The sequence below is a fragment of the Platalea leucorodia genome (genome assembly GCF_965183815.1).
Source record: "Platalea leucorodia genome assembly, chromosome: 14".
NCBI lineage: Eukaryota > Metazoa > Chordata > Aves > Pelecaniformes > Threskiornithidae > Platalea > Platalea leucorodia.
The window spans coordinates 10,196,234-10,221,279 of record NC_138836.1 but is presented as its reverse complement, the minus strand read 5'-3'; the positions used below and the strand labels follow the sequence as shown (position 1 = coordinate 10,221,279).

At 46.7% G+C, this 25,046-nt stretch overlaps 2 protein-coding genes across 8 annotated transcripts in view; one reads left to right on the top strand and one right to left on the bottom strand.

Moving 5' to 3' along the window:
* The first annotated feature begins 66 nt into the window (after positions 1 to 66).
* WDR45B (WD repeat domain 45B) lies at positions 67 to 24,657 on the top strand. 7 transcript variants are annotated; one of them, XR_014229750.1, is made up of 11 exons: positions 67 to 249; positions 6,158 to 6,232; positions 9,323 to 9,424; positions 10,063 to 10,150; positions 10,715 to 10,809; positions 12,551 to 12,741; positions 14,698 to 14,783; positions 15,601 to 15,702; positions 16,243 to 16,364; positions 16,625 to 19,661; positions 19,770 to 24,657. XR_014229750.1 is itself a non-coding variant. In XM_082326955.1 (10 exons), exons 1-10 carry the CDS (start codon positions 183 to 185, stop codon positions 16,729 to 16,731), a joined length of 1,035 nt encoding a protein of 344 aa, XP_082183081.1. In that variant the 5' UTR covers positions 67 to 182; the 3' UTR covers positions 16,732 to 24,657. The 7 variants fall into 7 exon arrangements, 4 of the variants coding, with proteins under 4 accessions (XP_082183081.1, XP_082183084.1, XP_082183083.1 ...); XR_014229751.1 differs by having other exon boundaries at positions 16,625 to 19,894; positions 20,145 to 24,657; XR_014229752.1 differs by having other exon boundaries at positions 16,625 to 20,344; positions 21,498 to 24,657.
* The window catches only part of FOXK2 (forkhead box K2), a 48,834-nt gene continuing 46,681 nt past the window's right edge, over positions 22,894 to 25,046 (bottom strand). The window contains exon 9 of the mRNA XM_082326948.1: positions 22,894 to 24,882. Coding sequence (XP_082183074.1) covers positions 24,686 to 24,882 — 197 coding nt within the window. The 3' untranslated portion in view covers positions 22,894 to 24,685. The remainder of the gene's footprint in view (positions 24,883 to 25,046) is intronic.

Sequence of the window (25,046 nt, the reverse complement as noted above, 5' to 3'; positions counted from 1 at the left end):
TGGCGGGTGGATGGCGTCTGCGCTCGGCGGCGCTGCCTGACAGGGTCGGAAGCGGCCGCCGGCCTGTCCGCCGCGGCTCGGCTGGGCTCGGCGCGGGCGGGCGGGCTCCCGCGGCGGGGCTGAGGCGGGCGGGCGCCGCCATGGTTTAAAGGAGGGCGGGCGGACGCGAAGGGGCAGGAGCCATGAACCTGCTCCCGGCCAACCCGCACGGCAACGGGCTGCTCTACGCTGGCTTCAACCAGGACCACGGTGAGGTGGCGGGGCCGGGCCGGGCCGGGGGGAGGGCTGCGGGGCGCGGCGCGGCGCCGTGAGGGGAGCGGGCCCCGCCCGGCGCGGTGCCCGGGGCCGGCCCGGCCCGGGAGAGAGGAGCCTCCGCCCCGGGCCCGGCCCTGAGGAGCCGGTTTGTGCCGGCAGGGGCGGGGGGCGGTTGGCGGCTGGGAGCCCGGCGGAGGTAACCGCCCGGCGCCGGTGAGGGGAGCGCGGCGCTGGCCCTGGGCCTGCCGCGGCCCCCGGCAGCGCGGAGCGACCGGGACCCGGCGCCGGCGGGAGGGCGGCTGCCCGGGCCTGCCGTCCCGGCCCTGGGGAGGCGGCGGGCAGGGCCCGCTCCCCGCGCTGTGTGCCTCCCCGTCGCCCCCGCTGCGGCTGACGGGACGGCCGGCGCCTGGTCGTTGCAGCTGCTGTGGCAGCACAGCTCCTGCTTTAAAAAGCCGGGAAGGCCGTGTCTGCAGAGGTGTGATTTAACCGGTCTCCCCTTGTCGTAGCTCTGGTGTGGCGGTGTCTGCAGCCAGCCCCTTCGGAGAGTTGGCTGGGTGGCGGGGGGGAGAGGAGAGAGACCGGGGGCGTTCAGTGTGCATCGTCCAGCACATCTGCCTCTCGCCTGGTGCCTGGGTGCTTGCTGCGAGTTGAGCTCCTTAAAATTGGCTACCCTCCCTCCTGTCGTGCTGTGAGCCTGCCTTAAATCCTGTGCTTAAAGGGGTGTATTTTTGAAACTGTGTTACTGAAAAGGTAGCTCACAAAATGTCACTTTTGCTGTGTAAATAAGTGCTTTGCATTCAAAATTACTGCTGTAACTTCTCTTTTTTTTTTTTTTTTTTTTTGCCTGACTTGTGTTTTAAAAATGGTGGTTAAAACTGCTAATCGTATTGGCAGACAGGTACAGATACATGGACCACTGAAAAGCTTCAGAACTGTATGGTTGGTTTATTTTTTTTCTTTGTTAGAAAGGGGGAGGCCTTTTCTGGAAAGGGGGTGCATATGCCTCATCTTGCTTTTGCAATATAAAAATAGCACCAGTCTTATGAGCAAGTGTCATTTTTGTGGAATAGGGAATAGAAGGTCATCATTTTGTAACATCCTTTTGTCTTAACAAATAACGCTCTTGCCTAAGACAGTCTTGCAACTTCTGTCATTGCAGGCTGTAGTTCATGTACCTGTTGCTGATGCTGCTGAAGCCGTGTGTAAACACAAATTACTCTGTTGGTTCTAGTCTAGCATCTCTGACGACGTTTTGTCAGTGCTCTATCAAGCTGTTCAATGAAGTGAGCCTCTTGGTAGCTCTCTTCATGCTGTCCTGTTGACTTGAAAACAGTAAAGTAGTCTGGTTTTCAGCAACTCTGTTTGCACTTGTCTTCATCTTGCATTTGCAACAGATGGAAAAAAGAGATTTGCGAGGATGAGCTTCATTTCAAATCTGCAGGGGTCTGTGATGAAGCGGTAATATTTGATGCTTGGCCTGTGACGGGGCTGGGTTATAAAGAGAACAGTATAAGAAGCTAAGTTTCCCTTTTACTGCAAAATGCCTTTAGAGCATCATTTTAGCATGTAAAACTTCTTCTTTGTTGAAGAGGCTTCCTTAAATTCTGTAGCAGTAAATAAACCATAAACACCGTTTTGAATAATGTCGTATCCAAAGTATTTTAAGGAATTTGTCTTGGGAATCTGTAAGCTGAGAAGCATATTCCTAACAGTATTCAAGTCCCAGCCTACCTAGCCTGGCCAGCCAACTGAATAATAGCAAAAAACTTGAACAGAAATCATGTTTGGCTTTCATTTGTGGGCTCCTGGAGCTCTTCCTGCTTAGGAATGGCGACTGTGAGTAGCATGGTAACTTTTAGGGCCTTTTTAAAGTGTTAAAGAAAAGCCAATTCTTTGGCTGCTCAAAGAAGAGTAGATAAGAGGAAAAGCTCCCTTCTTCCTTGTTGCTTCTACCAAAAATAGAAATGTGAGTCACTTGAGTGCTGAAGCTTAGTAGTGTGGGTGTCTGCATATATTGTCACAATAACCTAATTTCTTAGTAATTTAAGACCAGCCAATCCCATAACGGTGGGAAGATGGGAGGAATGATCTAATAAGTCTCTCCAAGTCTTAACTTCCATGACTGACAAGTGGTAAAGCGAGCATCTGTGGTTTTTCTGAAGCGTGCTTCCCTTATTCTGGTTTGAGTGATACTCTATTTTTATATTGGGTGCCTTTGCCACTTTTTGTTTCTAAATTAAAAAATAAAGAAACAGTGTAACCCCCCAAAATAAAGCCCATATTGCAAGGTGTTCTCAGTTGTTTTCAAAGAGAATACTTGGACTTTAGGTTCCTAATTTCAAGCTGGTATACTCCTGATTTCAAGCACTTTTCTCATGCTTTCAGAAGGACATTAAAGTGCTTTACAGAAATGAATGGACAAAACGTCATAATAAATTACCACACCAGAAAGTACAGGTGAAAATTGCTGACAAGTTTCTTTTGTCACTGTTGTAGTCTAAAGCGAGTTTGAAAACTGAGGCGTGGAGTTGTTTTGGTGTTGAAACACTTGGCGTATTCATTTGATCTCATCCAGTGGACTGAAATGCTTAGCTGTAGGACCCCATAAATGTTAGTAAGATTCTGTGCTCTCTCTTATGGCTTTACACCAAATTTGCTGTGGCAAGGAAAACTAACGTGCTAGGAACTGTGCCTGCCATAGTCCCTTCCCTAGACTCCACTGGTGCGGTTTCTGGATCTTAGGCCCTAAAGCCTGCAGATTTCCTTATGTCAGCATGTCCCCTTCAGCCTGTGGCATCTGCTAGGATAGTCGTTAATTCAACCCTTCCTTTTTCTTTGGTTTTAGAAAACCAAACAAAACTCACTGTGGCCTCACTGGGACTGTTGGTAAATAGTACTTTTACTGTAGGAAAAAGCACAACTGCGGGGTTAGGGTAATAATTCTGTAATAATTTTTTCTTTTTAAGTATCTGAGTTGTTTTCTGTCAGTGGCTCTTTGACAGCATGTCTGTCCCTTCTTAAAGTGAGCTGGGAGCTTCCCGTGGAAGGAAGCATACCTATTATTGCAGCAATTCCCTCTCCTGGCAGCCCCTGCCCAGCTCTCTCGTACGTAAGGGCTTCCAAGCTGTAGCTGAACTGTCAAATTTGCGATCCCACTGGTAAACGCTGGGATCAGCCAGATGGGGAAACACTGGGCTCCAAAGCTGTTCCTGTAACCTGGAATTGAATGAGTAGTGGTAATCTTCCTGTATCTTTGGGTTTGTTTTTGTTTTGTTTTTTTCTTGTTTGTCTCAGGGGATGCCATGACTGAGAACTTCGTATCTCTGTCAGTAATGACCGACTGTGTGGGGAACATCCCCATTACTGACGTTCCCTCAGTGCTGGTGTATTGTCTTGCCAGTATCTACATTTTTAACTGGAGACGCTAGAAGCAGCCCATGTCTTGGTCACGAGGTTAGCCCTGCAGAAAAGCTGTAGTGGTGCTACAGGAAACGTACTGTCTGCGTTTTAGTGCATTAGGAATGCTCCGTTTGGGTTTGTTATAAGCTGCTGGTATTGACACAAGTAAAACTTTACAGTGCTCTTTTAGTACAAGAACAGTTTCAGCATCCCTCTCCTTCGCCTCTCCTGAAAATTGAGCTATAAAACTGTCACTGGAAAAATAATTATATGGATACACATTACAGCTACCAGAAAAAGGTTAGTTCTCATCCTGTACAGTGGTGTTTTATGTAGAGAGAAACATTTCCGTTGTCATTTGCTGCCTAGTTATCCCAGTAAAGTATGCCGCAAGAGGCGGCAGTTCATTAGCGCTGTAATTTCAACACAGCGCACTCTTACGTATTCAACTGACGGAGAGAACTAAAGAATGATGCGCTGAGAAGGGAGGAGGTAAATGCATGTAGTTAATTTAAAAGCATCTATTTCGATATGTTTACTAATCTTTCTATAATTATGATATTCTTGTTAACCACTCTCTGTGTGTTTACATATGTAAACAAGAACTTTTTGCACTTAATTTATTAAAAAATCTTGGGCAGGATGAAGTTGTGCCTGTCTTTTGGGTTGGGGGAGTAGGTTTTTTGCGTATTTTGTTTTCTTCACTGTTTAGCTAACTGTGGTACTGTTAGGACAGTCCCATATATCGGGTCTGTGACTCTGCTGTTAGTGACTATATGGAAAATTAGAGGGTTAATTTGTTTCCTTTCTGCAGTGAAGGGTGCAGAGATGGATCTTGTAGTAATTTTTCCGTTGTATGTGTGAGTTCAGTGAATAGGAACCCTAAGGATGCTGCCAAACACACACCCCCACACCTCAGACGATGCCGGTCTGTAAAGCAGAGGATGTGTGTGATGCCTTTTTTTGCTGCTCTTGTGTTTGGGTTGGTTGGGGGTTTTTGTGTTTGGGTGGTGGTTTTTTAAAGTGGCCCTACTTGGAATGAAACTCTTGAAGTATTAAAAAGGAATCTCAAATTGGCTGCATGATTTTTCCCAAATTGTGGAGTTTTTAAACTCATGCTGTTGTCAGGATCAAGTTTATTATATGTTTTTGTATTGTTATGCGAGAACATTGATTTTTGTTCTGTGTTGTAACAAAAAAAAGTCACCAATTGTATTATTTCGTCTGACATCTTAACCAAGATATGAATGGTGGAAGGCATGTACTGAATGTTGCTCACTTGCTTTTCAGTGAGCATATGCAATTTTTTTATTTGAGCGTCTGTTAAGCTGATGATAGTATGCAAACCACCAAGCCAGTTAGTTGCCTGCGCTGTGAGGACTGTTGCTGGCTGTTTGTGAACCTTTAGCACCCTTTTGCCAGCTTCTGAGCCATCGCTCCGCAGCAAACCAGTCCAGTCTTGTGTGCAGGAAACCATGGCTCACCTGGCTATGAGCAAATGGTTTGGAGACCTTATGTTAAGAGTGAAGGCTTCCTTCCCCCACCCACCCTGTGATTTTGGGGTATTGAGTTTGGGGAAGGGGTGCATTTAGACATAGCTCCTCAATTTTTACTTGGGGGGTTTAAATTGTCAGTCATTGCAGTGCATAAGAATAAAACCAGACTAATTTGAATATCACTGTTGCAGTACCTTGAAGATTTTAACTGGATTTTTTATAACAGTGCATATAAATTGTGTAGCAACTAATCTTCTGTCAGTCTGCCTCTAGCAACGGTAGCGGCTTCTGACTTCACACTGGCATTTCTTTGTATTAGTAACTGCATTCACCCATTAGCGAGTAAAACAGCAGGACAGGATTCTGGTAGTTCGATGGATTCCACTAAAAAGGCACATGCATAATTCTATATGTAAATGTAACTAAAATAATTTTCCAGAGTACTTTAATCTGGCTTCTGATCATTCCCTAGTTTAGACTTAAGCTATTGGCTTGTAATTATTGGCATAGGACTCGGTAGGCTCTCCTTAGAGCATTCTTAAAAACTATGTTTGAGAAGCTCTCTTCTGTGGAAAGACGAGCAATGAATCATACTTCATATAGTCATAATCATGGTGTGAATTTGGGTCTAATAAGAAAGGAGGGTTTGGCTTCATAACGATGGTGGGACCATACAAGTCGAAACGCAGGTTTCCTTCCCTCTGCAGTGCATGGCATAGGATACAGATGGGTGGGGAATTGCTCTCCTTTCCTTCCATTGTTTTCTTACCTGTCTAAAAAGAATAGTGAGAGCTTTCCACTTTCAGTGGAGGCCAGCAGAGAGGACAACTCCTCTAAACGGTTTTCACTTGCAAACACTAACAAAGCCTGCAAGTGGTCTTCAGCTTGAATTTAACAATGTGGTTATCCAGTAATGCTTTCTTAACCCTCTGGCTCTCGCTTAGTTCTTGAGTGTATCTATCTCGCAATTACTATATATGTGTATATATATGTGCTTTTTACTACAGGATGCTTTGCATGTGGAATGGAAAATGGATTCCGAGTTTATAATGCAGATCCACTCAAAGAAAAAGAGAAACAAGGTAAAATGCTTACTTATTATATCATGCTAGTTCTGTGTTGGAAGCTCAGCCTCCTCATTTTTTTATTTCTGTAAGATTCTTGCTTAGCTTTCACTGTGCCATCACTGGAAGCTTTGAAAAAAGCCTCAAGCGAGGAAGTCCGTGCTGGTCCCAAAGGGACTCTCTCTTATGCCACTGCCTGGTCAGGTGTTTATGTGCTATTAATTTGCATAAAGCTGGCTGCTGATGAATGTGTCTCACCTTCTTGCAGAGGCTGAATTGCGTTAGCTGTTGCTCATGGTTGTAGTCCTGAATGGGAGATAGGTTGCCTGGCTATTCGCAAGTGGGAGAAGAGTTTCTCACTGCAGCCTTATTGTGTGCCATCAAGAGAAGTTGTTCGGTTCCTGTGCAGTCATCTGGGTGATCTAGTACAGCACTAAAACTACTGCCTTCTTACTGGAGATCTGAACGTAACATTTCTCATACTTGCTTCGAGTATGGCTTGCAAGAGCACTGTGAGCCCAGACCTCTAATACTCTAAATTTTATATTCTCTGTATGCTTAAAAAATTTGGGAGGATCTTAAGGCGGTAAACCTGGTATCATGTCTTAACAAAAATTGCTAGATGAGCTATATTAACAGGTAGTGGGGCTTTGTATCAGCCAGCAAACATAACTGAGTCAAAATAAGGGAAAATGGAACCTAGCTATGCGATTCTAACCCTAAATAGAGGAAGAAAACTGCCATGCTAAACAGGTTTTCCAGTGGTTCCAGCCTGTGGTGATAGAAAGGATTTAATAAGAGGAAAAATGGATTTAAAATAGCAATTCCTATGAAACCAGGCACGCTTTCACTTTCTAGTGTGGTAAGAGATTTCAGTCACTGTTCATGTGGCCAAAGCCGACAAACTGTTTTCTGTTCTTAATACTAAATTCTTCCATAAGCAACATCTCTTGGGACTATCATCTGTGACAGCGTGCTACAAGGAGCAGAATTCAGGTTGAAGGCCTGTTGAGTTCCTTGTCAAACCTCTCCCTGCCAGTAGCTCTGGACATACTCCCAGGACTCCCATGGTGAAACGTTTCTTAGGAGCCAGCTTGCCTTTCCCCTGCGGATTCTGAGGGGTCAGACTGTCCGGCTGCGTAGGTACACGGAGAAATCTCGTCCATCTTTCATGTTTATTTAAACCTACCTGAGACAGTCCCAGATGGAGCTGTCTGTTTGATTTCTGTAACCCGGTATGAAACCAAGTCTTAACTGTTACACCCTGGCTTGGCGCTCTCATATCCAGGAGTTCCATGAAGTTCCCCAGCCAAGCATCACCTGTCAGAACTGTAAAGATAAGGATTGAAGCATCTGTTCTAGCATAGATTCAGAACACATTGCACGTTCTTAAATTATCTCGGGTTATCATTCGTAAATATTTTAAGACTTTTTGTCACGGTGATAATGCCTCTTCATAACAAAATGTGCTGTCATGCTTTAAATGCTTTAATGGAGTTAAGAGGAGGCTCTGGTGCAGACGGAGGTAGTGTCCAAGTACACTTGTTCAGGAAGGAAACTCGGCAGTCAAAAGCGTTGTTGAAGAAACCACAAGGACTTGCATGAAATCCAAGGCTTTACTGCTCCAGTACGAGTATCTTTCCAGGCATCTACCTTCAGCGTTGTACAGTCAGGTCCCAACAGAAATTCCTCATTCCGATGTACTGCAGTGCTTCTAATTAATCTCCCTTGTCCTATCCTTCTTGCATATGTCTACCTCTTTCCATTGTAGTGCTTCCTCCCAGCTCCTCAGACATTTCTGCAGTTTTCTCCCATCCCTATTTCTGACGGCAGGTCTTTCTCGAGGTCTTGGGAAACTTCAACTTTTCCTCTAGCTTTGAAATGGCTTACTGGTTTCGTTCACCTTTCCTGCTGCAGCCTGCCAGGGTGTGGAGTTACTGGACAGCCTTTTAAAGGAAAAGTTTGTTTTTAACTCTGCTCATCTACCCTGAAGGCCACAGTTCTGGGCTCTCCTCCTGACAGCTCAGTTCCCTCTCCCCAGAGGAATGCTGAGCATCCCTCTAAGCTATGTAAACAAAGCCACACCCCCACTCACATGTCATCAAATTGAAAAATTCTTTTATTATACAATCCCCTGGTTGATATTTTGTTCCTCCACTTGCACCATAAGCATGGCATCTTACTCTCCTTCCTCTGCAGCTGAGACTTTTGAAAAGAAAACAACCTTCTCCTTGCCCTGTAAATGAGAAACTGGCTGCACCAGCCGATGTATCTTGCTTTCGCTGTGTGTCCTGCACCATTGAGCAGAGGCTCGCTGAGCTGGACCGTACTTCTTAGCTATTCCAGCAGCTACGGGTACGCTCCAGAGAACAGCACTAGAGAGTCTGGTTCAGTTACGTCCATGTGCGTTTTGCCGCCTTTCCTCAAATCCACCAAGCCTATAAAGACAAATCCCCTTGCACAGAAAGGTTCGTGACTAAGGAACACTATTGGTGTTTCTCTAAATGCACGGCATTAGCGTAGCAGAGCAACACCAGACTCGAGTGTGGGCCTGGGGGGGATGAATTTGAGCTAACTGGACAGTCTTTCTAAACATAGTTACGAACCCACTGTGTAATAGAAACGATCAAGCTGCCAGGATGATATTGCTTGATCTCCTTTCATGCAGCACATTTTAATATAGCTTTAAAACCTTGCTGTTTTGCTGTATATGATATATGTATATGTATATGATGCTGTATCTGTTTTTGCTATATATGAAAATGAGGCATATCCCAACTGTGTGACAACAACAGTGGTGATCTTCATTGCTATGAAAAATAAAGCAACTGCTGAGAATCCTAATCTTAAACAAGCACAAAAAAAAAATCAAATAAAAAAACCCAAAAAACCACCCACCCTTCTAGGATTTCAGGATTTCTTGTCTGTCACCCCCACTCTTAGAGGATTCTCTGGTTTTTAAGGTTGGCCAGGGTAGGAAGATACTATTCTTCTCGGGTGCCTGAGAGAAGTGCTGGATAACGTGAACTTTTCTTGTAACAGTGGTAAAAACTAGATGGCATTTTAACAGGTTTTGACACTTTTAAATAAAATACATTTGTCTTTCAGAATTTCTAGAAGGTGGTGTTGGCCATGTTGAAATGTTGTTTCGCTGCAACTATTTAGCACTAGTAGGTGGAGGAAAAAAGCCGAAGTACCCACCTAACAAAGGTGAGTCTGGAGGAACAGAGCTTGTAAATGTCTGCCTTGCTGTCTGTGTGAAACCGCCCAAAGAACTCCCAAACCAAATGCCTTGAGCCGGGGTCTGGTATTCCCAGGGCTGGGTGGAGGGGATGTGGCAGCAGGTTTAAGTCAACGCGGTGAAATAAGTTGCGTCGCTGCTGTTGCAGTGTTAACAGGCGATGACCGGGCTCAGCCCCGGTGACAAAGTCTCTACTTCTCACAGTTAACTCTGCAAAGAGCCCCTACGGCTCAGCAGCCTGAGGGGGAAAGGCCCCTGGTTGGCAAGCTCGGTGGGAAAATATGTTCCTTTTTTGTCTGCTGCCTTACTTCTTTGATAACCTTCAGAGCAAAACAAAAAAAGCTGATTGTCTTTAGAAAAATGTATTTTTATTGTCAGCTTCTGTGGCAAGAGTTTACCAGCTCCTACCTGCACGCATCGTCGTGTGAAAGAGTGGGTGGGCTGTAGGAGCTCAGTGCCTCCTGGTGAGCAGGGTGCCAGTCTGTCCCTGCGTAGCCGTTGGGTGCTCCCCTTGATTAGCCCTCTCGGAAACTGGAGGTGGTTGTAATGGAGACGATGCGGATCTTCAGATGTGCCTTGACCTAATGCAGTCTCTGCACTGTTCCAGTAATGATCTGGGATGACCTGAAGAAGAAGACTGTCATTGAGATAGAGTTTTCTACAGAAGTCAAAGCAGTTAAGCTGCGAAGAGACAGGTAGGTACAAAAAATGCGTTCTGAATGCACGGCTTGGCTTTGTGCGCTGGTCTTATTCATTTCCAGCTGTTTGTAGAAGGAAAAAGATCCTGCTTGAGCACCTGGATAAACACCACCAGCAACGAAAGGTAAAACAGGCTTTTGGGGGCAAGCGTTAGGTGTTGTTACCAGATCACAGCTGCAGCATACCGGTATCGGAAACCTTGGTGAAAAGCCCGTGAGCCTTTCTGGCCCCCTAATGTGGGAAATGTTCTCCTGTGGCTACTGCTGACTTCTTTGAGGTGTGGAGGAGCGTGAAGGGAACTCAAGCGGGGCTCTAGAGCAAGAGCATCTCTTAGCAGCTGGAGTCTGCGTTCGTGCGGGCAGAGGGGTTCTGCTGTCACAGCTTTGGATAAGAGTGCTTTGCAGGCTCGTGGTTGCATGGTTTTTTGCAAGGCTGCAAGTCTGTTGGGGTGGGGGGAGAATATAGCTATTGCATCAGTGGAAAGCCTTTGCAGGTCTGAATTACTGTCTGTGTCCCCGCTTTACCCACCCCAAGTCACAGGAACTTCTTGTCTGTTTCAGAATTGTGGTAGTCTTGGACTCGATGATTAAAGTTTTCACGTTCACACACAATCCCCACCAGTTGCACGTCTTTGAAACCTGCTACAACCCTAAAGGTGAGTTGCATGCGTGGGCTGGGGAGCGGAAGCGAGTTTAGTCTGTTCTTGCCATGCTATTTGGCTTTAGCTGCCTGAATCAGTTTCGTTAGTAAGCGATCAAACAGTCTGCTTATGGCACTGCGGTCGTGCCCTTTGGAGATGCTTTTGTGTTTATAAAATGGTTATTAAAATTTATTAATACTTGGTGCAGAAAAGCTTTTTCCTGTACTCCTGTTAGGTTATAGATCCGATTTCTGTAAGAGTTACATGCTTTCTTCTGTAAAGAACCTGTAAACTTGATGTATTTTGTGCTGAAAGTTTAATTATAAACACAAACTATTAAAGTGAATCATTCCTCTTTTCTAGTAGAGCTCGAACTGTCTAGCAGATTGTTCTCTACACTGTCAAAAAGAGCCTAATTCGCAAACTGATATTGCTCTTCCTAAATAGCAAGGTAGGGCTTTGTCTTTTGTTGAAACGAGCAGGTGGTGTCCTGGACCACGGCGAGTATTAGAGCCGCAGGCTAAGCGCTCGCTGGTGCGGTGATGCCAGCTCCAGGTGGGCGTGGGAGGGAGAGGGCTTGGGTTTGGCCTCAGGAAGCGGTTTTGTTGCCGTAGGTTTTATTGAAAAAGGGAGGTCCCCTCTGGAAGGGGAGCCGTGAGAGGGAGGCGCTGAGTGTGCTCCCCCGGCAGCTGTGTACGTGAGGGTCTGCAGCTGGAGGGGCGTAAGGGCAGCTGTGCGAATACCCGCCCCGGGCACAGCGCCGCCCTGCTGCGGGGCGGTGGGGGTCCCAAAGCACCAGGCCTGCACGGGGAGGCTGAGGAGCGGGGCTTGTTTACTCGTGCAGAAAGGAGACCGTGAGGGCCACCTGCAGCTGGGGGCTTACAGCCACCTGAAGGACAGTTACAGAAACGATGGAGCCAAGCTCTTCTTGGCAGTGCCGGGCAGTAGAACGAGGGGTGTTGGCCACACATGGTACCTTGGGAGGATCAGCCTGGACATCAGGACGATGTTTTCTCCACCAGCAGGTTCCTTAGGCTGGGGGTTCCCATCCTCGGAGGTTTTCAAGCCTGCTAGAAGCAAACGTGGAATTGCTGGCTGCGCTCGGGGCAGCGCAGCCCAAACGCAGACCGGGGCTGCGGGGCGTAAGGTGGAAGATGCAGTAGGAGTCTGTTGTCCCTTGTGACAGCCGCCCGTTGCTCTGCCGGCTGTGGGCAGAGTTTGCAGGCAGGTACTTGGTATCAGCGAACACCTGGGAGAGATGTGATTTGCCTTAAATGGTCAGCAAAAAAGTTATGAAGAAAAAAAAGTGCAGGTACTGTAAGAACCAAGTTCAAACGTGAATTCATAATAATCAGTTTTACTGATGGAGGAGAAACGAAAGCATCACCTAGTATAAACTGACCCTTTTCGAGCTGCTAAGGAGACTTCTTTATTTTTTTTTAAATAGCTTTGCTGTAACAGACTGATGGAGCTGATCTCCGAAAACATCCAGATTTTGGATTAACCACCACTAGATTACTTTGAAATACAGTGATGAGAGCAAGTTAAAATAATGCTACTCCCCTACTTCTCTGTGCTCTGCACTTGTGGATGGATCATGTTTTGGGATACCGAATAGCCATTAAAATGCAATTCTGATTTACTACATGTATGTTTGTTTATTCTGAAATTACCAACATTTTAGCAACTTATGTTTGAAAACTTTATTAGATGATGGGAACTACACAGTTATTCTTTTTTTTTTTATGTCTTTTAGGTCTCTGTGTCCTTTGTCCAAATAGTAATAATTCTCTTCTTGCATTTCCTGGGACACATACTGGCCACGTGCAGATCGTGGATCTCGCTAATACGGAAAAGCCTCCTGTCGACATACCGGCTCACGAAGGAGTCTTGAGCTGCATAGCTTTAAACCTGCAGGGAACAAGAATTGCAACAGCATCAGAAAAAGTAAGAATAATGCCCTCCTACCTCTGATTTACTGTGCAGTCCAGTGTAGCAACTCCTCCTAAAATAGAAACCCGCATCCTTTCATAGGAAAGGCATAGAAATAACTAACTAGGAAATCTGTCGCTGAAATATGCGTTCTCAGTCTCTATCGTTGCTGCCCTTTAGGCTATCCAAACAGCAAGCCAAATGCAGCGCCCGAGGTAGCGTTTATGTTTTAGCTGACTGTAGCAATGATTCTTCAGTGACGTTTGAATGAGATCTGGCCCAAGCAGTTCACGTTTCACGTGTTCTTCAATAAATAACATCATTAATTTAAAAAATAAAGGGGAGGGGGAAGCTTATTTGCATTCTTTCACCTTTATTAGTTTCTGCTTAAATTTACTTTAAAACCACTGGCTAAAGAAATAGCTGCAAATCGGCCTGTCGTATCGGAGGACTTGGTTCCGCTCTGGCTTCACTCCTGCTACAGACTGGGACGGAGAGGCACTGCCTCCGTTCTTCTCACACACACGCTGCGGATGTTTTCACGCAGGGTGTAAATTATAACGATTCCTGGAATATTTACCAAATGGTGCAGGGCCCTGCGTTACGTAGGGCTGAAGAACGCAATGTGCTGACAAAACCTGCAGCTACCGCACGGTGCAGATCCCTTTGGGCTGAGAAAGAATGCAAAGCAAGTCACAGACCTGCCCGCGCCACGGGAACTTCCCCAAGTCTGCGAGCGAGCCCCCTCTCCCAGGGGATGACTGGGCCCGAAGGAATGCGAGGCGGATGTACCCATCTACCTGAGGCACGCTGGGCGCTCGCTACCGTCTTCCACTCCGCTGAAATGAGTTTCTCAAGGACAAGCTAAATTAATCCAACGAGTCTCTGTTTAGAATAGCTTCTACTGCACAGCTCATAGCTCAAAAAGCTTAAAAAAAGAAAATGCAGCCACGGTCTCTCTTAGCTAAGCTTAATTACTGTACTTCTTCTGAACAAAGCTCTTAAAACTGCCGACTCTATTGCTAAATAGAATAGTAATCTGCTGCATAAGACGTTCCTTTTTTTGCGTAGATAGATAAAAAGTTCAAAGAGCATTTTCGAACTGACATAGGAGTATGGGCAAGCGGCCGTACTGAGCGTCCTGTAAGCCAACATCTCAAGCTCGTGTCTTAAATCAAAACTAAGCTGCCATTTACCTGCATCTTTCTCTGCTGGGCTCTGTTCTTTACTGGTGTGCGACTGGAGAGGTGCCTTTGTTAACCAGGTGCGTAACACGAGTTGTAGGCGGCAACGTACACCCCGCTCTCAGCAGATGGAAGCACTGCTGAACCGACGATGGCTTTGTTGGGGGTACGCTGACTCGTTTGACGTCGCTGGTGTCAAGTTTAGTTTACTGGAAACGAAGTGCAGTTTTCTACTGCAGTATTCTGTCTGTAACCTGACTCGTTGGGGTCTCTCACATTTGGATCCGCACAGATAATGAGCGCGCCAGAGGTAACGAATTCTTCTGGATTACTTCAACTGAACTAATTGTAAGGCAAGACCGGCCACGGGCTCGTTATACTTAAGTGGAAAAAAACTGCGCAGTAGCAAACAAACATTGAGTACTGACTATGGGGAACGAGAAAGACATGACTCACGGAACCTGGGCACAGGCGGCTGTACGCAAGTCTGCTCTAATGTTTGCAAACCGATGCCAGGGCTGTGCTCGTGCTTTGGAGTGTAACGGGGATGAAGCTTACTTAGCTGAGTAGCAAGATTGTACACCAAAGCACTGTAACGCTGGGGTGATGGGGCGGGGCAAATCAATATTCTCCCCCAGAGTTATCATTGAGAGGTTCTCTCAAATGTACGGAGATGAAAAACCCGGTGGTGTACGTAGGGGCGTGCTGGTCAGAGGACTTCAGGATGCAGTCACAGATGTGAAGTCTCTTCTGTCTTCCCTAATACAATGCTTGATTCCTTTTCAAGGGGACCCTCATAAGAATATTTGATACTTCATCAGGGAATTTAATCCAGGAGCTACGAAGAGGATCGCAGGCAGCCAATATATACTGGTATGTTTAGTTGCTTCTGCTTTGTCTTCTTGTGGGTCGCGTTGTGCCGAGGCAGCCTGGTAAAAGGCGCCCGAGTCATCTTCACAAAGCAAAGCAGAGTTACGCTGCCGCAGGCGGAAGGCAGAACTCTCCCGGCAGCCAGGGGTCCCAGGGCCGCGCCGGGCCTCTGCTGCTCCCTCTGCTCGGTGCTGGTGAGGAGGGAGCAGCAGCTGGCAGCTGTGTGAAGCCCAGCACAGGCTCCAGGGGCCGGGACAAGAGCGGAGCTGTCTCTAGGCCCGCTTCTCTGCGCAGAATAAAGGGTAGCTGGGGGGATGCTGCGGCCTGACGCTGACATACGGGGAATGCAGTGATGCAGCGTAACGCTGCCCAGAGAGACCGGGCCGAGCACAGGTTTATTACAACACAGCGCTGCCCTGCAGGCCAGAGCCCAAGGCAGAGTCTGGCCCTAAGCCACTGCTGGAAGCACTCTCCCAGGAGCAGGGGAACTTCCCTCCTCCTACTTAGCGCCACTCTGGGGTAGGAGCATTGCACGCTTTATCCACGACCTGCCTACTCCTCGGAGCAGAGCTCCTGCTGTTTCTGCCAGCAGGAGTGGCGGAGATCGTGCCCCCTCAGGGCAGCCTGCTGCGTGGCCGCTCCGATGCTCAGGCCCTCTGTTCCACCCCGACGGGGCTGTTGCTCCTCCAGGAGAGGAGCTGTTACTGCCACGCCTGCCAGGCTGGCAGCTGCTCTAGGAAACTGCAGCCGCAGAGCTGTGTACACACAAGCTGTGGCTGTGCTCCAGTAGAAATACTGCAACTGTCTCTCTTCCTTACAGTATTAACTTCAATCAGGATGCTTCCCTAATCTGCGTGTCCAGCGACCACGGCACAGTACACATTTTTGCTGCAGAAGACCCTAAAAGAAACAAGCAGTCAAGGTAGGGCTTGAGCCCTTCTGAAGCCTTTAGGAGGGGCTGGGGGGGCCCTGACCTTTTACTGGAGTTCAGAACACCGGTCCGGTCCAGCAGCAGCGCTTACCGACGCGACCGGAGGGGCAAGATTAACCTGCTGTGCTCGAGTGAAGCTGCAGGTTTGGGACTGTACAGCAACTGCCACGTTCCCGCTGTCCTTTGTGGAGCTGCAGCGCTCCAGCAGCAGGGTAGGGTGGTCTTTCAGTGGCTTTCTCTTGGCACAAACAGACTTTGTGGACACGTCACATGAAGCAGTCTCTGCTAAAAATCGATGCTTTTGGCAGTTTTTGCAGTCACTTAAAAACAGAAAGCCTGATGGGAGTAGTAGGGTCCCCCTTCCCTAGAAGGGGAATCATACGTACTACCTGATACTTAGTAAAGAAAATAAAAAGCCAATCAAAACTAGCAGCTAGTGCGAACCCTGCCACTTGTTCAAACACGCCAGCGGTTCTCCATCAACTCCACTCAACACCTTACTAAGTTGTTATGCTTTTTTTTCTCTTTCAGTTTGGCCTCTGCCAGCTTTCTCCCCAAATACTTCAGTTCCAAATGGAGTTTTTCCAAATTTCAGGTTCCCTCAGGCTCTCCGTGCATTTGTGCCTTTGGAACAGAGCCAAACGCTGTCATAGGTAAGTCCTGGCGCTTCCCCAGGTTTTGAACCACACTGCCTTGGGCTGGAGGGAACGCTGAGAGGAGACAGGGCTGCGTGTCCGCGCCGGCCGAGAGCAGGAGCTCCCGCTGCTCAGCGCTGCAAGGGCGTAAGACCAAGGAGTGCCCAGGGCGGGCGCAGCGCTGGGCTGACTGACGCCGCGCGCGGTGAAGCTAGAGCAGGAGGAAGGGAGCGGTACCTCTGGAACAGCTGCACTTAACGCGTTTGTTTTCGTTTCAGCAATATGTGCGGATGGCAGCTACTACAAGTTCTTATTCAACCAAAAAGGGGAATGCTCAAGGGATGTCTATGCTCAGTTTCTAGAAATGACGGACGACAAGCTTTGACTGAGGCGAGGGAGCGCGTGGGTCAAAGTACCGCCTTGGCTGTTCCCCGCCTTTGGAAGGACAGTATACGAATGTCCAATACTGATCAAGAAGTTTAGCAGACCTCACTGAGAAGCCTGGCCCAACATGATCAGAACAAGCGCTGAAGTAGTGGACTACATATGTTTATTCTCATTTCTGCAAGTATTCATCATTAAAATCTCTTTGGGTTACTGTCATCAACTCAAGTTTTCAAGATGGTGGCTTTCAACAAGCTTGTGCCTATTGGGTTTCTCTTAAACTGTGAAGTGACTTTAGCTTGAACACGAGTGCCTGCCACACTGGAAGAGCCGCAGGGGCTGTACAACCGTACAGCTAGCCTTAGCGAAAGGGGTGTGGAAACAGAAGATTTTAGGCACTGCTTTACTTCCACCGAAGGGCTGGGAGCGGGGGGAACGCTGTGGATCGTGCTCAAAGGGAACTCCAGCAGCTTGGCGAGGAGCAGGAGCGCCGCCTTCCCCCCGCCCCGAGCACGTCTTAGAGTAACGGAGGAGAAGAGGTGACAAGCGCGTAGCCACAGGCGACTGTAGCTCGAGCCACGCTTGTCCTCTGACCGGGTGTACGGGGCTGGGTGGCGGCAGCCGTGCGGCCACAGGGCTGAGCCATCAGTGCCGTCAGGTGCCAAACCGTGCAGAGTAGCTGAAGGCACGTTCGGCGCCGGCTGACCCAGCTCTCCCCCTCTCGGCGCGCGGAGCAAGCCCCCGGGGCCCCCGGGGCCCCTGGTTCTGTAGAGGTGACTCCTCCTGTAACAGAACAGCCATTCCAGGTTCAAAATCCACCCTCGGTACTGGTGCGACAGCTGTACCGACCGCTTCCCAAACCGCTGCGCTTCAGCTGGGCGACGGGACAGGCCCCTTACACATCCAGCACAATGAAGGAACCAGGTGGCACGAGGCGTACCTCTCTGCAGGGGCTTTAGACTTGCAAACTTTAGGTTTGTTTTTTTTTTATTTGAGATGTTGGATACTGAATACTGTTGGCCTAGGGACAGTTAGGTTAGACTAAACCGACTGACTTGTAAACTCTTTCCCAAAACTGTTAGATGGCAATTAATATTTACTGCTGAACTAAGGCACAGGATACTAAACCAGAAACTGAAATAGCCACAAGCTCTCCGTTCATAGCACTGAACTCCTGGGGAGGGAAGCCTTGCTCCTCTGAGATTTAATTTCACAGATGCTTCAAATCTGACATGCCACTTCACTCCGAGATCGTTAAGCTGCAAACTCTCTAAGTCTGACGAGTTTCTTTTAGTGTCACGTAACATACTAAGGACTAACTGCTACGCAGATTTTGATGTCAAGGTTGCATGTTGCTTTTACGTGTATTTAATCACAGAAATTGTTTTGCACACTTATTTGTAATATGTTATTTCTTTTAAATAAAAGTGACTAATTTTGCTGTATTCACTGATGATCACAGCCCCAGTTCCTATTGCCAGAGGTTTGGGGAATAAATAGGTAACTGAGGAACTGAGGCGGCAGCTGAGGGACGGAAGCTGAATCACGTAAGGGGAGGCCAGGCAGCGCGCGAGTTACTGCCTGGGACGTGTCCGCCGGTATTTGTACCAAAACAAATCCAGCTTCCAGTGCAAACCAGTTCTGGTTCAGCAGTGCTTACTGCACCATTCGCCACCGCTGCTGTTTTGAGCTTCTTACCTTTTAACAGCTGAAGCAGTAGAATGAGCAACTGGGACCTGCCCTCTCCCCGGAGAAGCGCGTGCGCAGGAAAGCACCCGAACCCGTTCTCCAAGGATGACTTCAGTCCTCCCTCGCCGCAGCGGTACGCTGCTTACGATCCAGGCAGCTGCGCTCACTTCAAAGGGCAAGGAAACGACTTTAACCTTAAGCTGCTGAACCACCACCCCCTGTCCTCCCGTTACAGTTCTCCTATAGCTGACCAGAGGGACCGCGAGCGTAGTTCTGGGTTGATTAAAACTCTACTGAACTTGTGAAAGTTCCCCTAAACATCCGTTCTAGAGTGACAGTAACACCGCGGGCAGTAGCGCTGTACTAACGGTGGAATCCCTTAACGCATCCCTAAATGTATCTACTCTCCCATTGCTCCTTTCTGTACTGCTCGCAAATCCTTCTCTTGAAGGATCAAATTTTGATCCTTAAGGATCAAAAATGAGGTAAGAGAATCAGTCTTCCCAGCTGGTGCTGGCTCCAGGTTGCTCTGCCAGGACTTCAGCGCACCCCTTTCTGCTGTACTGCATCCCGTCGGTAATTTTAACCAAAATTTGCTGTAAGCGGGACAGTGGACAAACACACCGCTACCATCAAATAAGGTTCCTCGCTCTTTGGGAAATAAACAGTACTTGAAGCATCCGACCGACCACGCAGCCACCCTGTTGACTTATTCACGCCGCTGCCCGGCTGCGGTGCCCAGGTACGCCGTGGAGCTCCGACCCAAGGCCGGCAGCGGCACGCTCACGGCGCTCGCCCGTGGTTTGAGCCTCGCACGGACCCTGCCCTCCTGCAGGGTGTTACGGAACCGCTTTCCTCGCGCGGGCAGGCGCTTGCCCGAAGGCACGTTTGAAAAGACCAGAATAAGCAAGCAGTCGCCTTTCCAACGTACCCCTGCTCGACACGCGGCTGCAGAGTACCAGGGGGGCAAGGCACGCTGTCAGAAGCCTACTTTACGTGACAAAAAAGGATTAAATAGATTTTAAAATGTCAAGCCGTTAGCTTAAGATGAGTATTATAGTCCAGAGGTCCAACAGCGTTTCTTCCTTTACGTACGGTTGTCTTAGCTGTAAACACGTGGCGCTGGGAGACAGCCCTGCTCAACAGAGCGCACCCCGGCTGCGGCGCAGACAGTGTTCATCGGTGAGGAAACGGCAGAATTTGCACAGAAAGTCTAAAATATGACTATTCCTGAAAATCAAGGTATTTCCACCAGCATCAGCTATTTCAGTCTATGGATTATTCATTTCTTTTGTATTTAAAGATGACTGAACACCTTCTCTCCCCCTATTTTGCTGTCTCCTTCCGCAGCACCTGTGTCACAGTTCAAAATCCTGAAAGGAAAACTGCGAGATTAGCCAGGGCGATAAATTCAGTGGTAATTCCAGGTATTGGCCAGCAGGAGCCACAGAGTACAAGCAGTTCTTTCAGAACCTGTAAGTATTCACATTAAGCTACAAAACACGAGATTAAGCAGTAACGTCAGGAAATGCAAGACACGAGACTGGTTCTTGACTCTGTAGGCCAAGGGGACGGCGGCCGACGCCGCTGCCCTGAACAGAAAGGCTGCAGAATTACGTGCGCCTGAGAAAGGCCTGGAGTCGGGCGCTAGCGAATCCACCTCTTTCTTACTACGCCATTTCAGTGCCCCCATTTTACGCCACTTTTTCTTCTCCTTCCCCCAAGGTTGTATTTGCTGAAACAAGGCAATGCCTCCGCTTGGTCGGGGCTGCAAGAGGGCCTGGGAACTTCCCACAATGCTCCCTGCTTTCTGGTCCCGGAGCAGGCTTTGTGCTCGTCCACCTTCCAACGGCCCAGCCCTTTACAGGAGTTTCGTAGCCACCTTTGGCTTCTCCCCAGCACTTCTCGAACATGAAAACCGACTGGTAAGTTTTCTAGTACTTTAGACAAAAGCATTTCCCCAGCTCTGATGAGAAACAAAAAGAACATAACTAGTGCATAAAAAGATGATCAGAAACCAAACCAAAATTAATGAAAATTATTCCAGAAAGTGCACATCTCATTAAACTCATTTAACAAAAAAAAATAATCTCCGTTAGGATGGCAGGCTGCGCTAAATCAAGACATTTGTGGCCAGCGGTTTTTTGAAGTCAAATCGCTGAACTAATGCAAATCCCTGGCTACGTACCTGAAACCAGCCCCAAACGCTAACACAACTTCTAGAAGAATGAGACTCTTCGATACCAAAACCGATTCTTAATTCAAAGTCTGGCTTGATTAATAGGAAAGAAAACAAGCCGAAGCAGGAGTAAAGCTTGTTTTCATCTGCCAGTCCACAAATAAGATCAAGAACGTGGTGGTTAAAAGCAGCCCATGCACTTACTAACGCCAGACGCTGCCTTTAGCGATTAATTGCGTGTCAGACACGATGTAGGCTTCTGACCAAGAATGCTAAGACTATATAGCTAAGATACATGTATAGAAAGGGGTCAATCACGTTAGTAGAAAGCAGCACTCAATTTAGTGTAAATGAGATAAATATATATAAAAATATGTATTTTTAAGTAAATATCCATCTCACACACACGCATATAAAGTCACAACTATATAAAATCACATGCGATGTAAGATCACAACTCAACCTGCATTAACGACTACCAACCACTCAAAATTTACCTTTTTGGGGAAATTAAATCAAGAAACAAAACACAGATCCGAACACAGATTGTTGAAACGTCAAGTTCCACTTTGGGATTTAAGGAATTATAAAACGCAACATTTTAAAATGAAGCTGTATTGTAACAACCATGCGAGCGAGGCCCAGTCTCCTGGGTTTTGCCTCCGGTACAGCAGTCTGTCCCGTGAGGTGGTTTATGAAGCAGAAGTGCCTTTGTACCTTTGGGGATTAGCAGGGTACAGGTATTTACCTAAATCAGCACAATTAAAAATGGCAGAGTAGGGACTGCTACCACTGTGGTAAACGTGTCGCAGTGTGGGCAGGGGGGAGGCAGCCGCTCAGAACCGAGACTAACCCCAGCGATCAAAAAGAAGCGGTCTTTCACACCACTCCATCCGCAGCCCCTCTCTGTTTCGAAGACTCGGTGCCGCTTTGCTGGATCCCGCGGCACCCTACAGCTGCTGTTACAACGGCCAGCCCAAAGGCAGGACTGTCGTGTCCAAAGGCAAGCGTATCCCACCGCCCAGGAGACCGCGCGGCCGCCTGCCCAGAGCTGCTGGGGTGGGGGGCACTGCCACCCGCAGCTGCATCGGGAACAGCTGGCGTAAGGACAGGGAGCAGGATCTCACGCACGGGGGACAGACGCTGGCAGTGGAGATGAACTCTTCTGTCACTAGAAGCGAACGCACGCTTAGGTCCTCCCTGTGTTACAATTCCGAGTCTTTTTCGAAGTCATTTTAAGGATCACACAAAAGCTGACTGTTAGCGGAAAGAACACTGAACAGAAGGAGCCCAAACGGAAATAACGCCATGCATCATAAAACACAAAAGGTAACTGGAAAGGGTACATCAATTCCTAAAGAGAGGTCAAATCTCTACGTACGTGAGTCACCTGAAGAAACTTCCCATTTGCAAAAGCAAGAGCGTATTGACCGTGGGAGTCCAGGATGATCAGCACGTAAGAGCCGTTTGAGAAAGGTCACGAGCATCGCCTCGGAGCGCAGCGTGACGGGAGTCTCCTTCAGCCTTTGCTGTCACGCGGTAACCATCACTGTATTCGTGGGGGAGGCGCATAAGTACAGACAAACCGGGCAGCACTTTTGTTTTAACAACCCAACGACTCAAGTTAGCGAGGCCTGACACGTAAGACAGAGAAGTCTGCATTAGTCAGAAGCACGGCAGATTATCCCGTGTGAGCCTTCTTCAGCATCACCAAAAGCACAGATAAGCACATATTATTTTTAGGTAAGAACGTAAGCAGTTTTCTCACATCGCACGGCTTTTCCAACGGGTTTATCCGGCTGGAGGAAGGCGCGTCCTTGTGCCCGATTCCACAGGCACCAAAGGGTGTACAACACCGCCACGCTACCGAGTCGGGACCCAGGCCACGCTGTCGTCTCCCCCTCTACCCGGGAGGGCGTGGCGTGCAGCGTGCCTACCGTCAACTGACAGCAAGCATCACCTTGCCTTCTTTGGTCCGATACCGTTTCCTTTGGCACTGCCGACATAAATTGGCTTAATCACCCCCAAATATACATACATATTGCAAACACGCTTGTTGAGTAATTTCAACTTAATTTGCTGAATAAAATTTAATTTTATTTAAAAAATCTTATACACTATTATTCACCTAGCCCTAGTTGTGAACAGATTCTCACTTCTGAAAATAAACCACATTCTAGTCAATTCATTCAACACCAAATTAAATTACTAGTACTGGATTTTTTTCTTAAAAAAAGTATGTTAAAACTTTACTTTTTTTTATTTTTAAAACCTCTAAAGAAAATGTTGCAATTTTACAGAAATGTTTCTTTTCAGGTTATGCTTTTTTTTAAATGCCTGTTATAAATTCAGCTTGTGTAGAGTTTTTTTTTTTTTCATAGTTTTTTAATATGTATTATCTGCAGAGACATTGTAACAGTTCCATTTTGTGGATGAACACAAAACTTGTACAGATTTCTCATATTTGGTCTTTAGGTAAATAGTTCCCAAAAGCTGCCTAAATAAACCACTCCAAACTGTTCAGTCCATCATGAAATTACAGTTTTTCCTTTCATAGTGGAAAAGGAAATATAAATAATGCATCATTATTACAGAAAATGACAAAAATCAGATTCAAATTAAGCCAACTATCTAGCTTTCACTCACCTTACCGCATGAGGAAATAAGACGTCATGTGAATTAAAGACTGAACAGCAGCCTTACGTTTAAATTTAATTTTGAAATGTAAAGTGGAATCTATTACCACAATTAAAGTGAGAAATTACCAATACATTTTAAAATGTTCAACTGCAGAACACACACTTAAAAAAAAAAAAATTATTATAATAATATGGTAGCCACTGTTAGAAAACCACAACAGCTACTCTTAATGGAGACCCGCGAAGGTCAGCGTATGACATCAAAAGTGTTACGGAGAAACTGGTCAGATTAATTTCTACTGATGGGTGCTTAAGCTTAAAAATATCGAATATACCTCTGACAAGATAATTTTACTCTCTTTTTAAAAGGACTTGTGATAAAGAATTTTATCTTTCTAAATGAAGAACAGTCTGTTATCTTAAACATACACAATATTAAGCGAGACTCTTGTTTTACTTTAGACTGGAAAAATATGCCAGGGACAGTCAAAGTCAACACAAAGTAACAAACAGCAAAAGGTAGCAGAAAGAGAAACAGATAAGTGCAGCTCTGGTCAAATTCATAGCAGTTCTTTACGTCAGTTAACGGCTCATTTACATTGTAATTTCTAATCAGTTACATGCAAGCCCAAAGAAGCATTTGATCACTACACATGGTAATAAAATTTGATTAAATTTATCAGGCAACTGCTAAAATATGAAAATTTGCAGATGTAATAAAGTAGCTTTATCTGAACTTTAACAGGACAGACAAAAGGAAATCATTCCATTGGTTAAAAAAACCCTACATTCAGTTTTTTACCAAACAAAATTTCACATGAAAAGTATTGTGTGATTCCAAAGTTTCCGGAGTAGAAATGGAGTGATTTGAAATGTCAAAGACCCCATTATTTTGCAAAGAAATGAAAATACACCTCAAAAATTTCTAATTCCACATGTGAACAACAAAATACTGCATATCTACCAACAACTGCATCGGGTAGGTCATTATGAAAGGCTAGCTGCCAAGATGTAGGAAATGGCTCCTTGCCTCTGTTCCCTTTAAGGAATATACAATCGTTTGAAACCAGTTCACACTAAGCGCTTATCATGCTGCCGTTACACTGAGATACTCAGTCCTTAAAATAATCTGATAAAGATTTTTTTAAAGCTGCAGCCCTCCCCAACACTGTATTTCTCAGTGTACACAGTTCAGTAGGGGGCAGGGAGGAGCGGGGGTCACAGCCTCTGGAACAAGATGTTTTGCAGTTTGACTTTAAATTACCGAGTTTTAAGGCCACCTGTGTAGTTTTTTTTTCAGTGCTGAAAGTTGAAGTCTGATCACAGGGCCCCTTTCCCCACTGCGTGAGAACATGTTCCAACATTTTAGGTGTTATATTTAAGTGTCTCCTTTTGGCACCATGGAGTTTATTTTTTTTTTTTTTAAAAAAGAAAACTCCCCTAAGTTTCTAGTTCTGGCTGCCTTTATCACTCACTGCCACAGATGGGGTGTCCACGTTAACAGCTATGACTATGCTCTCTCCGTCTTCTGTTTTGATACGTTTGAGTTCCTGCTGTTCTGACTGGTCTCCGTTCTGGCGCTTTGTTGGAAGAGATGCCGATGCAGATGCATGGGTTGCTAACATATGCAAAGGACTCGCAGCAGCTGTAAAAAGATAATAAAGACTTCAGCACCTTAATCTCTGTCAAAAGAGAGGATACTGAAAGCAAACTGGCATTTTCATCAAAACGATGAATTCCTTTCTTTGTACCACATGGGGTATTAGCAATCCCGGCTGAGATTCAGGTCCAATTGTTTAATCTTTGTAC

Coding starts and splice junctions, on each gene's coding strand:
- WDR45B (XM_082326955.1), top strand. CDS start 183: ATGAACCTGCTCCCGGCCAACCCGCACGGCAACGGGCTGCTCTACGCT. Junction 250..6,157: donor TGGCTTCAACCAGGACCACG/GTGAGGTGGCGG, acceptor TTTTTACTACAG/GATGCTTTGCATGTGGAATG. Junction 10,810..12,550: donor AACCTGCTACAACCCTAAAG/GTGAGTTGCATG, acceptor TATGTCTTTTAG/GTCTCTGTGTCCTTTGTCCA.